Consider the following 14,913-nt stretch of genomic DNA (forward strand, 5'->3'; position numbering starts at 1 on the left):
AAAGGTTAACATGGTCAATTTCATTGCTAATTAATGCTAAAAAGTGAGTTTCTTAATCTGTGTGAAAACATTCAAAAAATTACTTATTTTGGACGGGAGAGAGTAGTACACTTGAGTGCCCTAAATGAAAGTGACAATTAGTTTGAATTTATTAATCATGTCTTAGGTCATCAAGGATAACAAGCGCGCTCACATAAACGGATTCAGAATTTAAAGCTTACGAGGCTTTACAATAACTTCAAATTAATATTTAAATATTTATAAATATTACTAATGAATTTCTTAATATAAGAAGTTTGAGCAAGAATTATTGGCTTCACGTGAATCCATAAATTAGATGCTAAATTCACCTCTACCGATATTTCACATGCATTTGAACATTCAATATAACGCTCCGACATACGTGCCTTCCAAAATTAGAATATTTAAATCTGTTACATACTGAATTTTTCAAATAGCTCATGATATTCCTCTTCTCTACCATGATATTGAATTATTATTTTTCAGAAAGGTAAGGCAGATGCATAAAATATTCGCGTTTTACGCAGGGTTCACTATTAGAAATTCGCCAAAAACCGACAAAAAAAATCGATCAAAATTGGTCGGTTATGGCCAATTGCCGATCAAAACACGACCATTTACGTGTGAACGGTATTTTGACGGTCGGAAAAAAATACCGATCAAAGTTAGTCGGAAATTACCGACTAACGTTGGTCGGTCAATTAAATTAAAAAAATAACGACCAAAGTTAGTCGGTATTTTAATTATATAATTAAAAGATTCACCATCTAGGAATCGAACCGGGGTGTGTATTGTGGCAGGATACTATTCTACCACTAGGCCATTGGTGCATTTTATTTTAAGATTGTCTTTTTTTTAATTTATACTCTTTAATTGTATTTTCGCACGAAAATAACCGACCAAAGTTGGTCGATTTTATTAAAAAATAAAATTACCGACAAAAGTTGGTCGATTTTTTAAAATGACTGGCCGAATTTACCGACCAAAGTTTGGTTGGTTTTTTTAATATTAATTTTTTTTATTCTAATTGAAAAACCGACCAAAGTTGGTCAGTTTCTTAAAAAAAATAAATTTCACGGGACTCAAAAATAGTTTCCCTCATTTTTGCGCCAAAAAAAAACGATCAAAGTTGGTCGATTTCGTAAAAAAAAATTAAAAAATAAAATATTTTGAAAAACCGACCAACTTTGGTCAGTTTTTTGACCAGCCAAAGTTGGTCGGTTTTTCTTGGTCGGTTTGTGCCGAATTTCTAATAGTGCTCCGAAATAAATCGCACCTGAGAGGTGTGATGTTAGCAACCTATACCATATAAACATCAGTAGTTGATTCCACGTATCAAACTCGTAACATATGGTCATATTCATATTCGACTAAAAATATGTTGACGTAACTCCAAATTCAAACTGAGCTTGCAGATTCGCTGTTCTCCGCGGGATATGCTACTTCGTGCTGGTGTTAAGATGAAATACCTTTAGATCTCACATTGGAACATATGTTTGTTTGGACAGAATAGATAATACGAGTATTGATCAGATGCAAATATGACTGAAAAAACGATTTTATTGAAAAGAACTGAGGTTTGGTGCAATATCAAGTTACAACAACAACAACGACCCAGAATAATCCCACAAGTGGGGTCTGGGGAGGGTAATATGTACGCAGACCTTACCCCTACCCCGAAGGGTAAAGAGGCTGTTTCCAGGAGACCCTCGGCTCAAAAAAATGACTCTACAACTATCAAGTTACAGAAGTAGAATCACCCAAATGACTCTTACAGACAATGTAAAAAATGTCAAAATTTGAAAACAACCTTTGACCTCAGGCCTTCAATGAGAGACTAATATACAACTATACAAGCTTGTTCTTCACTGGAACAAAGCATTGGTAAAAAAAATGTTGCAGAAAGCAGCTGGCCACAGCAGATACAAAGGCAGAGCAACAAACAATTGGCCACAAAATACCTGTGATCCAACTGAACTTGTATACTTATTAAGGCAGCAGAAATTACTCACTGGTGCATATCATCGACTCGTCGATGCAACAAAATTTCAAGCAAAGAAGATAACCAAGTGCTCTTCGGTGCATCTTTAAATCATATCTGAGGAAGCCAGAATATCAAGTTGAGCTATACTGGCTTGGCACTAGTCTCTGCATGCAGTGGTGGAGCTAGCATTAATGGTACAGGTTCGCCCGAATCCAGTCACTTTGGTCCAAACTCTATATTTGTCTTAAGAAATTCATTTAATATGCAGATCTTAATTGACTTGAAACCTTATTTTGCGACGAGTCAAATTTCAAATAAGCATGGCTTCTTGAACTATGAAACGTGTATAAAACCTGCAATAGATGATCCAAAGGCTGCATAGAGCTTTACACTTTATTTCTCGAGAGCCATAGGATGACACTTACATATTGTGAAACCATCATTTATTTCCGGAAGATGCATGATGTTCCACGAACTTCCATGAAGGCCTGCTAGCATTAGACACGGGTTTTCCGAACTCAAGCAGTCCTTTCAGCCATTTAATTTTGTTTGCAAGTTCCTCCAAATCCAAAATCGCTGCCTCCATTGAGTCAGAACCCATTGAATGTAACCGAACACCATCACTGGTTCTAAACTTCTTCAAAGGACAATTGGAAAGGTAAAAGTTTTCAGTTGTCTCAGCGGTTTTTGCTGGATCAATTGCAATACAGGACGTAGAACCATTATCTGACCAACTGGCTTCCTTTTCTAATTTATCTCCCAACTGAGAACCAGAATTAATATCTGACCGACTGACTTTCTTTGATGTGTTCGCAGCTTCCTTTGGAAGGTCAATGATCGAGGATTGTTCTACTAACCCTGTGGTTTTAAAATCCTTCGTTTCCTCTGAGCCTGGGAGCGAGTTTGCGTATAAATTAGTAGGTGAAGAAAGATGTGATGAAGACCCAGCTGTTGCTTGGCTGTCCTTTCTCCCTTCACTCATGGAATGCATTTCCAAAGCTGGAAAGCGACCAAGGGCTGCAATGATCATGACGAGCATTTCAAAAACTAAGATGAAGGATTTTCTTTATCGCAAACTAATTCTCGTTTTACAAAGAATACAGAGACACATAAGAATTAGTTGAAACAAAATTCTAAGTGCCATTATACAACCTAATGGCAAAAGAAGTAACAGTAATCAGCCCAAAATGACAAATGGAAACCATGATAAAAAAAATGCAATAAATTTTCAACCTTTTCTTACCCTTAATAAAATAATTTATAGCCATACAAATATCTATGGCTTGTTTTTTTACCACAAATTTAAGTCTTTCTTTCTTAAACTCCGTGTCTAGACAAGCAACATCACCTAAAATGGGACAGATGGAGTGGTTACTAATGCCTTATATAAAAAAAATCATTTCGCGGTAAACAGAGGACATCAAGAAAGTTCTACAATGGCTTCACAAATTTTACACTGCTAGGGGGCTAAAAGAAATTCATAAAGTTCCTTTAGCATTTCATTCCCTTGATTCACCGGAAAACAAGGCACTTCTTTACCCATAACGGTTGTGATTTGTCTTAGATTTTCCCTCCATTAGCCTTTCGGTCCATGAAAGCCCCCAACATTATCTCTCGTTTCAAATATGCCCCTCTGTATGACCGTTTTCCAACGTGGAAAAATTGGTCTGGTTTGGCTTACACAGTGAATGCCACATAGGATATATTTGGACTTTTTTAATTGTTCAGGGTTGTTCTATTCAATTGCTCAAGACCATGCTTCAAATTATGGGACAAAATCAATGGACCGAAAGGTAAATGGAGGGCAAATGTAAGACAAATCGAACACTTCAGGGTAAATCTGCCACAGCAATTGAAGCTACCAAATAATGCATAGAGGAGTTATATCCCAAATTTCCTAACTGTTTTTTTTTTTTTTTGAGAAGGAAATTTCCTAACTGTTTTATGAACCAAACAGCTTCTCCACATAGACAAACATATTACCATCCTTAACGGAAACCTGTTCACGCACATACTCTATAAGCCTGATATATTGAACAAATTGTCTTCACGTCCATGACACAAAACAAAGTTTTGTCAACAACCAAAGGAAGGAGTTAGTTTTACATTATAGTTACCTTGGTTGACAGGTTGAATTAGTTGAGCACATCGACGGACACTATCACCATCCTGCAATTATCAAGAAACAATTTTAGGCAGAAAGAAGCATTACACAAAGGAGTATACACCAGAGTACAAGTCAAATAGCATTATTTTCAATACTAGAATTGATGGATAAGATGCATTGATGCTACTCATAGGAAAACTCCTTGAGGAAAAAGATACAATACAAAGAACAGTGTTTTTGTCTCTTTTTCTTTTGTACTTCTTTTTGAGTTGGGGGATCTGCCGGAAGTAACAAGAAAGCCAGAGAAGACAGGGAAGGAGAAAGAGGAGATAGAAGGATGAAACAGATGATGAGGAAGAACTTAGAGGCTGTGTAGCGATTCAAAAGCGTGCAGAAATAATTCGTCATCTCGAGGAGAGAGGTGAAATCAGAACAGATACTGCAAATATTTTAGATGTTAAGCAGTTCCCATAATAGAAAATTTTACCCTTGTAGAAATTTTAAATTATGTAAACCACATTATATTAGTTTGTAGGGAAAGAGAAACATAAAAAAGCAACAACATAGGCAAAAAGAAGAGTAAAAGTAAGAACCTGGGATGCAAGAACAGTCCAACCAAAATTTGGGGACCAATCTAAGGATGGGCGTAAATCTTTGAAATGAATTTCATAAAGTGCACCTTCACCAATAGGAGGTGGTGTCAATGCCATCTGCGAAGACATAAACATAGAGCAGAATGTTATCATTGCAATTGTGGGAGAACATATGAAGCTATTACTTTTTCACACAGGACAGAGTTGGCAGAAGATTATTTTAAGCACTAGTCTTCTAGCTCAGCATAAACTTGCTGAATTTGATATATCACATCAACTTGAAGAAACAGATCTTGAGGAACAACATTTTAGTTTGTAACAAAAACAACAACAAAGCTAGTGTAGTCCCACAAGTGTAGAACAACGTTTTTAGGTTGACCCAAACACCAAATGTCAATATCTCAAGAAAATTGTTGTGTTATCAAAAATAAAGTTAGAGAAAAAAAGTTGCAGTTGTCACTTCTAAATTACAACATCTTCATGTTTGTCCATTTGACCATGTTGAAGGTACTTCAGCGAATTTCTATTACTACCCGGAGGCAGCAGTGGAAAATATTAAATTTTATTAACAAAAGAAATGAACATCTCTTTATTAAAAAAAGAGATCTCCTTGACACTGGAAGGGAATCTATAGAATATGCATCATGCTCAGGTCTTCTAGTCGGATATATGCAAGGACCTCTGCAAAAATCAAAAGCATGACCTGCCGCTTTTACGTGTCATGCAAAAATAAAGATCAGGACCTTATGCGCTTTTGGATCCTGCGATATGACATGCCTCCACTGGCTCAAGTTCCCAAGTGGTACTAAGTTGTTTAATCAATACAAGTGCATTCTAAGACAATGCTAAGCTCTAAGTAATCATAAAGGGTTCACTTCTTCCTCCATTAAATGGATTAGACCAAAATATGCCGGAGTAAACTTCTCACAAATGTAAAATCCATTATACCTTCTTAAGAAAACTCAATAATACAGAGCTCAAAACCATAATCAGCACCTCATGAGTGGATCCTGCGATATGACATGCCTCCACTGGCCCAAGTTCCCAAGTGGTACTAAGTCGTTTAATCAATACAAGTGCATTCCAAGACCATGCTAAGCTCTAAGTAATCATAACGGGTTTCACTTCTTCCTCCATTAAATGGATTAGACCAAAATATGCCGGAGTAAACTTCTCACAAATGTAAAATCCATTATACCTTCTTAAGAAAACTCAATAATACAGAGCTCAAAACCATAATCAGCACCTCATGAGCTAGCTTTTGGAATTGAGTTAGGCCCACTAACCATTTTCTTATCGTGGTACCAGAACTAGGTTCATCCCAATTCATTGTTTACGCGATATTGGCCCCCATCTTATATTGGCCATGCTCAAGATGTCCAGTCCTGGCATGCGGAGGGTGTTGAGTCCCACATCGACTCTTTAGAGATGGGATGGTCTCCCTATATTCCCTATATGGTCTTGGACAATCATCACCTCATGAGCTAGCTTCCGGTATTGAGTTAGGCTCAAGGTCCATCTTCTTATCATTGAGAGTCGAGGGAAAATCCCCCTCCCCCATCCAAAGCATAAAAAGAACACAAAAAAATGAGAAGAAAACCAAAAAATGTAATACCAGATTTAGATTAAACTTAAAGAGAATCCACCTTATCCCAAACTTCTTCATTACCAAATATGAAGACTAAAACCACATTTTCTTTAGCAATAAAGATAAGGGTAAATTCGATACCTAATATTAAGTATATTTGAGTGTCAATGGTGCCATCATATATCTGCGTTTAACATCAGACTCGGGTTTCAGTAACATCTTACTGCCAAGACCATTAAGACTTTGGACTAAACAAAGAATGTTGTCTAGATATTATGCCAAAAAGATATATGATATATGTATGATTACAAATTGTATCAAAGCTGAACTGATATTGAAGAGCTGGCCCTCAGGCCTCATCAAGTAACCCTTCTTTTATTATTAACAATAACCACCCAGTTAATATGGAATATAACAAAATTTACCTCAGCTTTACTGTTGCCAAGTAACTTTGTCAGTCGCCCAGACCAATAACAGCCATTAGCCCACCAATCAACCAAATCACCTGCCTGCCAATTACCATCTACAACTATCATAGCATCAGAAATTGAACTGAAACCTGAAACTTCATTTTTAAGCTTGACTGGAGGATACTGCGGCCGCAGCATTAGTTGCTTTTTGTCCTTCAACTTCCCAATGTTATATGGGGGCATTTGGAACAGCCTCATCCAAGTCAGTTCTGTAACGTCAGGGATTGAAACGATTAGCATGCATTTGTAGATGTAGCAACAGTCTTACCTGAAAACACCTAATATCTCTATTTACAAAACAAGTCTCTAACACTGTAAAAGATAAGAACATTTTGGGTAGCTATTCTCAGTTTAGCGTTTATCTGTCTATACCATTATTCCAAATCTAGGACAAGCTTAACACTTTATTTTCAGATGAATAAGAAATAACACTTCCATCATATCTTCTTCATTCAATGATTTTTAGATGTCCAGTACCTAGAAAGTAACCTCCAAATTAAGCAAATAGTGTGCTAATGAAGACTTTAGCATCTATACTGCAAGATATAAAGCCCTCAGCAATGAGTACTGATGAATTCAAATGCTGAAATCAACACATCAGAAAACATACTTTCATCTGGATAATCAAAATATTCCAATCGCGCATTCCAATGTCCTCTTTTGTTGTTAATCTCCTTTATCTGGTACAGTAGGAAAAAGAGAGTAAATGCATTGTACTCCACTTCTTTATCAGTAAATGACTTTATTCTCACCAAAACATATAAGTAAACTCAACAAGTAAGACCTGGAGAATTGACAATACATGGATTACAAACAACAATAACAGCTTTTGGTTCCAAATGTAGGTACAGCAACAGTGGCTCTCAATAAAGAGATAACTCCATAAAGGTTTAATGTAGAAGATAGTAACAGAAGTTTTACTGCCTAGAGAACTTAACTAAAGAGTTGTAAATAATAAGCCACAAAGATTAAACAAAAGATTGAGAATATGAAAGAGCGTACCCTTTATATCATGCAATTGTCTTATAAACGTGATTATTAGTCTAAAGAATTATAGGACACCATTCCTAATTAATGAACTGCATAATTTACTCATGTAGTTTCCTTGTGCAAATTAGAAATTTGTCTACTTATACAATTTCTTTGATTATGCAGATGTCTTACTCCTAATCATATGCAACAACAACAATCCAGTGGATTCCCACAAGTGGGGTCTGGGGAGGGTACCCTAGGAGGGTAGAGAGGTTGTTTCCAAAAGACCTTCAGCTACAGAAGTTTTAATCACATGCACCACACAAAATGATGTCCATACAGGATGCCCCCCCCCCCCAAACAAAGAACCCCAGCACGGTCTGAAATGTACAGAAAAAATATGCTCCAATTTTGCCACATTATATCTTATTATTAGACTTCAAAGTGCACTACTGAATTAATCCACCATTCGTTAGTCTAACAAACAAAGTGGTGAAGAGCATCAACAACTATGATTCAATGCCAAACAAGTTACGGTCGACTACATAAATCCTCATAACAAGGTGGTGAAGATGCATGCCGACTAAATCCTTTAGTTACGACCGAGCACGAAATTTAAGAAATAAAAGAAGACTTTTGACTTGTAAGCTAATACGCAAAGTGCCAAAATTATTCCTTTAAATGAGTGGTGGTGAGAGTTCTACAAGTTTTTAAAATTTCTATCTCCTTATAAAAGAAAAAATTAATATCAAGCAGACCACAAGTGATTTTATAGCAGGTTTGGTTGTGCTTATAAAATCAACTTATTTTGAAAAGTCCTTCTCTCAAAAGTGCTTTTCAAAAAAGTATTTTTGATGAGAAGTAGTTTGTGTTTGGCTAATTAATTTGAAAAGCACTTTTGAGCGGCAATTAGGTTTTGGCCAATCTTTTAAAAAGTGTTGCTAAGTGTATTTTTCTCAAAAGAGATTTTCAATAAAAGTGATTTTGGGGAGAAGCTACTTTTTTCTCCTTCTCAAAAATGGCTTCTGCTTCTACTCAAGAGCGCTTCATTTCCTTCTAAAAACTTGGCCAAACACTTTTAACTTTGGGAAAAAAACACTTTTGACCAAAAAAAAAGCACTGGAAACTAAGATCAAATAGTTTCTAAAAAGCGAATTGTGACGTTTTATGGTGCAGCTAAAAAGAAAAGTATGTCACATAAAATATGACCAATTAAAAGGTGGTTCATATTAAACTTAGCTAAAAGGGGCACATAAAATATGACCAATTAAAAGGTGGTTCATATTAAACTTAGCTAAAAGGGAATAAAGATAACACAAAAGCTAGAAGAAGGTAACCATGAACTTGTTCTACAAAAAATAGAGACTAATAAAATAAGTACTTTACAAATGACAAATTCATAATGTCCCTATCCAGCGTGCATACATTGAACTACGCAAAGTAATCAAAAGCGAAAGCGCAATAAAGCGCCAAACTTTGTTGAAGCTTTAAGCGCAAAGAATAATTAAAGCATGGGCTTTAGCGAGAGGGAAACAAATGAAAATGTAATACAAGAAAATGTGACCATAATTAGAAACAATAATTATTTGGACAAAAGAATGAAAAACTATAATTAAGAATTAATCGATGAAGATGCATCTTGTTTAGCACCTTGATGCCTACACTAATAGCTTGTTTGGCCAAGCTTCTAAAATCTGTTTATTCTGAGAAGTGTTTTTCAAAAAAGTACTTTTGGTGAGAATCGATTTGTGTTTGGCTAATTAATTTGAAAAGCACTTTTAAATAGTAATCAGTGTTTGGCCAAGCTTTTGAAACTGTTTCTAAGTGGATTTTTTTCAAAAGTGCTTTTGGAGAGAAGCTACATTTTTCTGCTTCTCAAAAACTACTTCTGTTTCTCATCAAAAACACTTTTTTTCCTACTAAAAGCTAGGCCAAACACCTTAATTTTTGGCCAAAAGCACTTTCGGCCCCAAAAAAGGCTTGGCCAAACAGGCTATATTGTCAATTAAGCGAAGCGAAGCGCACAAACTAGGTTTCACCAAGCTTTAGGGTTTAAGCGCGCTTTAAGCGAGCCTTTAACCTAGAGCTAACACAAATTTGCAAGCATCAAGCTCACAATAGAACCAAATTTTGCATTTCGTACCTTACACCGAAACCATGCACTACGAAATCCACTCTGGAAAGACCTCGCTTCCGCGGATTGCCCAACCTTGAAAGGCAATTGATACTCCTTCGCCATGATATCTGCACCAATAAAGAACCTAATCATACACTATCCCGCACAAATGTGCTTTTTCCATGTAGGAGGCACATGTTCATAAGATGACAGCATGAAACAATTTAATTAGTTTATTTTAATTATCAACCAAGAAATTATACCGCATAATGAGTTGATTTTTGAAAATCGATGCACGGCAAAAGTGTGCATCATTATATTAATTAGAACTTTTTATAATAATGGTGTTCGAACCAACTTGCATGCACCTCAACTAATTCCATGGGGTACTTTCTACCTGACTACCTCCCACCAACACAGGTACTAAATAACTCTATCTACTAAAGCTTGGACATATGGGGAAAAATCACTAGTATTTTTGGCACTCTGGGATTTGGACCCACTTCACTGAACCACTAGGTCATACCTTTGTGTGCTTATTATTTAGAAATTAAACCTTAATACTTATCGAAGTCTGTGACGCAATACATGTGAATGCACTTTGAGAAAAGTGCCTAACTAGTATGGATAACTACAAAATATTCACAGGAAAAAGCTAGTTAATGAGACTGGGTCAGTAAGAATCTAGAACTCCTTATACCAGACCGGAAACTGAAGGATTAGGGCTGACAACAAACACTCATATGCATGTTTAAAGGCTTAATCTGTTCTGGTTCCTACGCGTTAGGAATTGAGAGCAAGTGTATAACAACAACAACAAACCCAGTGTAATCCCACAAGTAGGGTCTGGGGAGGGTAGTGTATCTGCAGACCTTACACTACCTTCAAGAAGGCAGAGAGGTTGTTTCTGGTAGACCCTCAGCTTAGGAAAGGTAAAAGGAAAGGCAACAACCAGCACACCAATCAAAAAAACCGAAGCGAAAATAAAAATCTAACACTAGGTACTGCAATCAGAAAGCCGAAACGAATGTAACAACAACTAATAACAGAAGTCAAAGAATACAGAAATACACAAATGACACCAAGTCATGTACTAAAGCTATTGTTATAGACAAGGACAATGCTCGGCTCACTAGCCCTTTACCTTTATTCTCAACTTTCATATCTTCCTACTTATGGTCATGTCCTCAGTAAGCTGGAGCACCGTCATATTTTATCTAATCACATCTCTCCAATACTTCTTCGGCCTATCTCTACCTCTCATTAGTCCCTCCAGAGCCAGTCTCTCACACCTCCTCACCGATGCATCTGCGCCTCTCCTCTTCACATGCCCAAACCATCTAAGTCTCGCCTCCTACATCTTGTCCACCACAGGGGCAACGCCCACCTTATCCCGAATAACTTCATTTCTAGTTCTATCTAACGTGGTATGCCCGCAAATACATCTCAAAATCCTCATTTCAGCCACATTCATCTTTTAGACATAGGAGTTCTTGACTGCTAACACTTCGTCCTGTACAACATAGTCGGTCTGACCACCGCTCAATAGAACTTACCTTCGAGTTTTGGTGGCACATTCTTATCACACAAAACACCAAAAGCGAGCCTCCATTTCATCCACTCCGCCCCAATATGATGTGTAACATCCTCGTTAATCTCTCCAATCATTTATATAACTGACCCAAGGTACTTAAAACTCTCTGCTAGGGATAACTTGAGAATCAAGCCTCACGTCTTCGTCAACTACCTGAGTCGTACCACTGAACTTGTCCTACTCAACTTGAAACCTTTAGACTCCAGGGTCTGCCTCCAAACTTCTAGCCTCTCGCTAGCATCGCCTCGCGCCTCATCAATCAATACAATGTCATCTGCAAATAACATGCACCACAGCACCTCCCCTTGAATATGGCGCGTCAATGCGTCGATCGCTAGGGCGAATAGAAATGGGCTAAGGGTTGACCCCTTGTGCAACCCCATCTCAACTGTAAGTGTTCCCAGTCTACTCCCACTGTCCTCACTCATACATGTCCTTAATAGCCCTAATGCATGCAACAGGAACACCTCTAGCCTCCAAACATCTCCTCAGAACCTCCATTGGCACTTTATCATAAGCTTTCTCTAAGTCGATGAACTCTATATGCAAATCCCTCTTCTCCTCCTTATACTGCTCCATCAACCCCCTAACAAGATGATAACTTCCATATTCGAATGTGCCGGCATATATCCAAACTGGTTTTCAGAATTAGTCACAATCCTCCTCAACCTCAGCTCCACCACCCTCTCCCAATGGCTTAATAACTTGACACCCTGATAGTTGTTGTAACTTTGGATATCACTCTTGTTCTTATATAACGGGATCATCGTACTCCATCTCCACTCTTCGGACATCTTCATCCTAAAAATGACATTAAACAACCCAGTGAGTCACTCCAAGCCTGCCCACCCACACTCTTCAAAAATTCCACCGGTCGCTCTCCCCTACTAATCTTACGCATAGCCCACTCAACCTCGTCGACTCTTATACGCCTACAATACCCAAGTCCCGATGACTCTCGGAGTGTTCTAAGTCACCTAGATCAATATTTCTATCCCCTTTTTAGTTCAAGAGTTTTTGAAAGTAAGTCTGATATCTTCGTCCAATAAATGCATCAACAAAACTCTACCATCCTCGTCCTTGATGCACTTCATTTGGTCCAGGTCACGGGCCTTCCTTTCTCGCACCTTGGCTAGCCAGTACAACTTCTTATCCCCTCCTTTGCCTCCAAGTTCTTCATATAAGCGTTCAAATGCAGCAGTCTTAACCGTTGTAACAGCTAACTTCGCTTCCTTCATAGCAATCTTATACCGATCCCTATTCGACCATTTCTCCTCCTCGTCCATGCTCTTTAGAAGCTTGGCTTTCACTTTGCCTTGGACCTAAGTACTCCACCACCAATCCCCTTTGCGGCCACCAGATGACCCTTTTGAGAACCCTCAATACCTCTCTGAATGAAATACAAAGACTTTGGTCCCATGAAGAATGAGAATTTACATACAAATCATTCTTAGGGACTTTGAGACGTAGAGATTAGATGTTGAAGTTGATACCAAGAAACACTTAGAAATAAAAAAGGAATGAGAAATAACTAATTGGTGAATTTTCTCAAGCAAATCTAAGCATCACTAAAGCAAATGAATTCCCAAAAATATAATTTGTTCTTTTGTAAACATAAAGTAGCACTCAATAAATGAGAAATCTATAACGTCATCCCCCTAAATACCCTTGTTTTTTGTTAATAAAATGAACTTTGATTAAATCGGCCTTAGAGTAAGCAAAGAAAGTATCCAAATTGTGTATACCTGAACACCAACAATGATTAAAAAAGAAGAAAATGACGAAGAAATATCAAATTGTGTACCAAAAAGATAAATGGTTGAGTATAAGAGTACAACCTCGAGGTTCAAAGTTGAAATCCCTTCCAAACTACAATATTCCCTCTGCTTCAACTTTTGCGGATAGATTTATCCTTCAATGTGTTTATAGGCTATAACAAATTGTCATGTATACAGTATAAGCCATGGGCACGAAATTTAAGAAAGTATGAAGACTTCTAAATCCTGTGGTCTTAAACTAATATAATGTACCAAAATATCCTAAAATCTTGTGATCTTAAATATACCATGTGCAAGTTGCAGTTAAGGAATTACCAAGTATAAAAAGAAATATTCCTTTTAAACATGCTAAAAGAAAAGTAAAACACATAAATTAAAAAGAGTTTGATATTCTTTATTTTAAAATAAAATCTAATTATAATAAATTAAACAAGCATTTTTCCTAAATAAATCTTAATGTGACAAATATATGTGTATCTAAGAAATTTAAAAAAAAGAGAAGAAGAAAATTAAAAATTCATATGATAATTACACAATCTAATTACCATGGGTAATTATTTACTCCCCTTGAGAATTAAATAGTATAATTGTTTTCATCCAATTAGACTCTATTACATGTTGGTTAAGTAATTACTTGGTCAGACAAACAAATTAAATTGTATAACTATATTCACTTATATCCAAATCCAATTACAAGGTAGCCTTCCAAAAATGCATTAAATTGTTAAATGATATATATGGCCAATCACATGTGATTGGTGACCAAGTATCAACCAAAGATTAAGAAAAATTAAGAGAAAAAAAAAAAAAAAAAAAAAGATGAAGAAGAAGAAACCTCAAATAGTATGCCTCCAGATCTGCTGTTAATTTGACTTCAATATATGAGGAATGAAGTATCTTCTAGAAATTGGGATCTATATAGAGGATTCTAAAGAAAATTGTGGCTAGAAGAAGAAGGAGGCGATAAGAACAAACCTAATACAATGTGTTATTCCCAATTCTACCCTTATATAGAGATGGTGAACCCGAAACCGACACGATACCGCTGCCACGTGCAATGAAACGCGTCATTATTTATCAACTCAGTGAAACGACGACGTTTGAGGAAAGGTCTGAAATTTCCAACAGAAATTCAGTGAGATCTTCATTGCAGAATTAAAGGTAGGAGCTGTGAACTGAAAAAGGATAAAGGTTACTATAAGTCTACAATGGCAGCTCTTTGAGAGCAAACTGTGAATACCAAAAGCATTTCGCAAAATCGAAATAAGTTAGAAATTGCAGGCAGCAAAAGGTATCTTGGACTTGGTACGTGCAAATCTTCGATTGTCACGTTATCTCTACAGGGCAGAAGCGGATTCAGGAATTAAACTTTATGGGTTTAACTTTTAAAAATTTTAATATTGATCTCATTATATTTTTAAAGTTATGAGTTCAAATCTGTTAATTTTTGCAATTTTAATGAATTTTTACACATAAATTTCTATTTTGCGTCGAAAGTTATGGGTTCAATTGAACTCGTAGCTACTACATTGCATCTGCCTCTATAAGGGGGAAATTCTTGGTGGCACTTCCGTAAATTATTATTTTTTTGGTCCATAATAATTGATTTTTTCAGATCTTAATAAGGAATTAATTTCTTTTTTCTAAAGTTATTTTTTTGAGTAAGGAGCCTAGGAATATTTGTTGTATT

At 36.6% G+C, this 14,913-nt stretch overlaps 2 protein-coding genes across 7 annotated transcripts; both read right to left on the reverse strand.

The window, feature by feature from the left end:
• Window positions 1-1,563: 1,563 nt before the first annotated feature.
• LOC104213786 (uncharacterized) lies at window positions 1,564-14,479 on the reverse strand. 6 transcript variants are annotated; one of them, XM_009763330.2, is made up of 8 exons: window positions 14,199-14,478; window positions 13,284-13,375; window positions 9,879-9,979; window positions 7,374-7,443; window positions 6,719-6,972; window positions 4,706-4,822; window positions 4,123-4,174; window positions 1,564-3,022 (listed from the first exon to the last, which is right to left on the reverse strand). In XM_009763330.2, the coding sequence occupies exons 3-8, from the start codon at window positions 9,972-9,974 to the stop codon at window positions 2,445-2,447; spliced, it is 1,167 nt and encodes a 388-aa protein (XP_009761632.1). In that variant the 5' UTR covers window positions 9,975-9,979; window positions 13,284-13,375; window positions 14,199-14,478; the 3' UTR covers window positions 1,564-2,444. The 6 variants fall into 6 exon arrangements, with proteins under 6 accessions (XP_009761632.1, XP_009761630.1, XP_009761633.1 ...); XM_009763328.1 differs by lacking the exon at window positions 14,199-14,478 and adding an exon at window positions 14,059-14,192; XM_009763331.2 differs by lacking the exon at window positions 13,284-13,375 and having other exon boundaries at window positions 14,199-14,479.
• LOC104213788 (uncharacterized) lies at window positions 11,866-12,731 on the reverse strand. Its single transcript, XM_009763334.1, has 2 exons — window positions 12,515-12,731; window positions 11,866-12,080 (listed from the first exon to the last, which is right to left on the reverse strand). The coding sequence occupies exons 1-2, from the start codon at window positions 12,729-12,731 to the stop codon at window positions 11,866-11,868; spliced, it is 432 nt and encodes a 143-aa protein (XP_009761636.1).
• Window positions 14,480-14,913: the final 434 nt, after the last annotated feature.

The sequence above is a fragment of the Nicotiana sylvestris genome, chromosome 9 (genome assembly GCF_000393655.2).
Source record: "Nicotiana sylvestris chromosome 9, ASM39365v2, whole genome shotgun sequence".
Taxonomy (NCBI): Eukaryota; Viridiplantae; Streptophyta; class Magnoliopsida; order Solanales; family Solanaceae; genus Nicotiana; species Nicotiana sylvestris.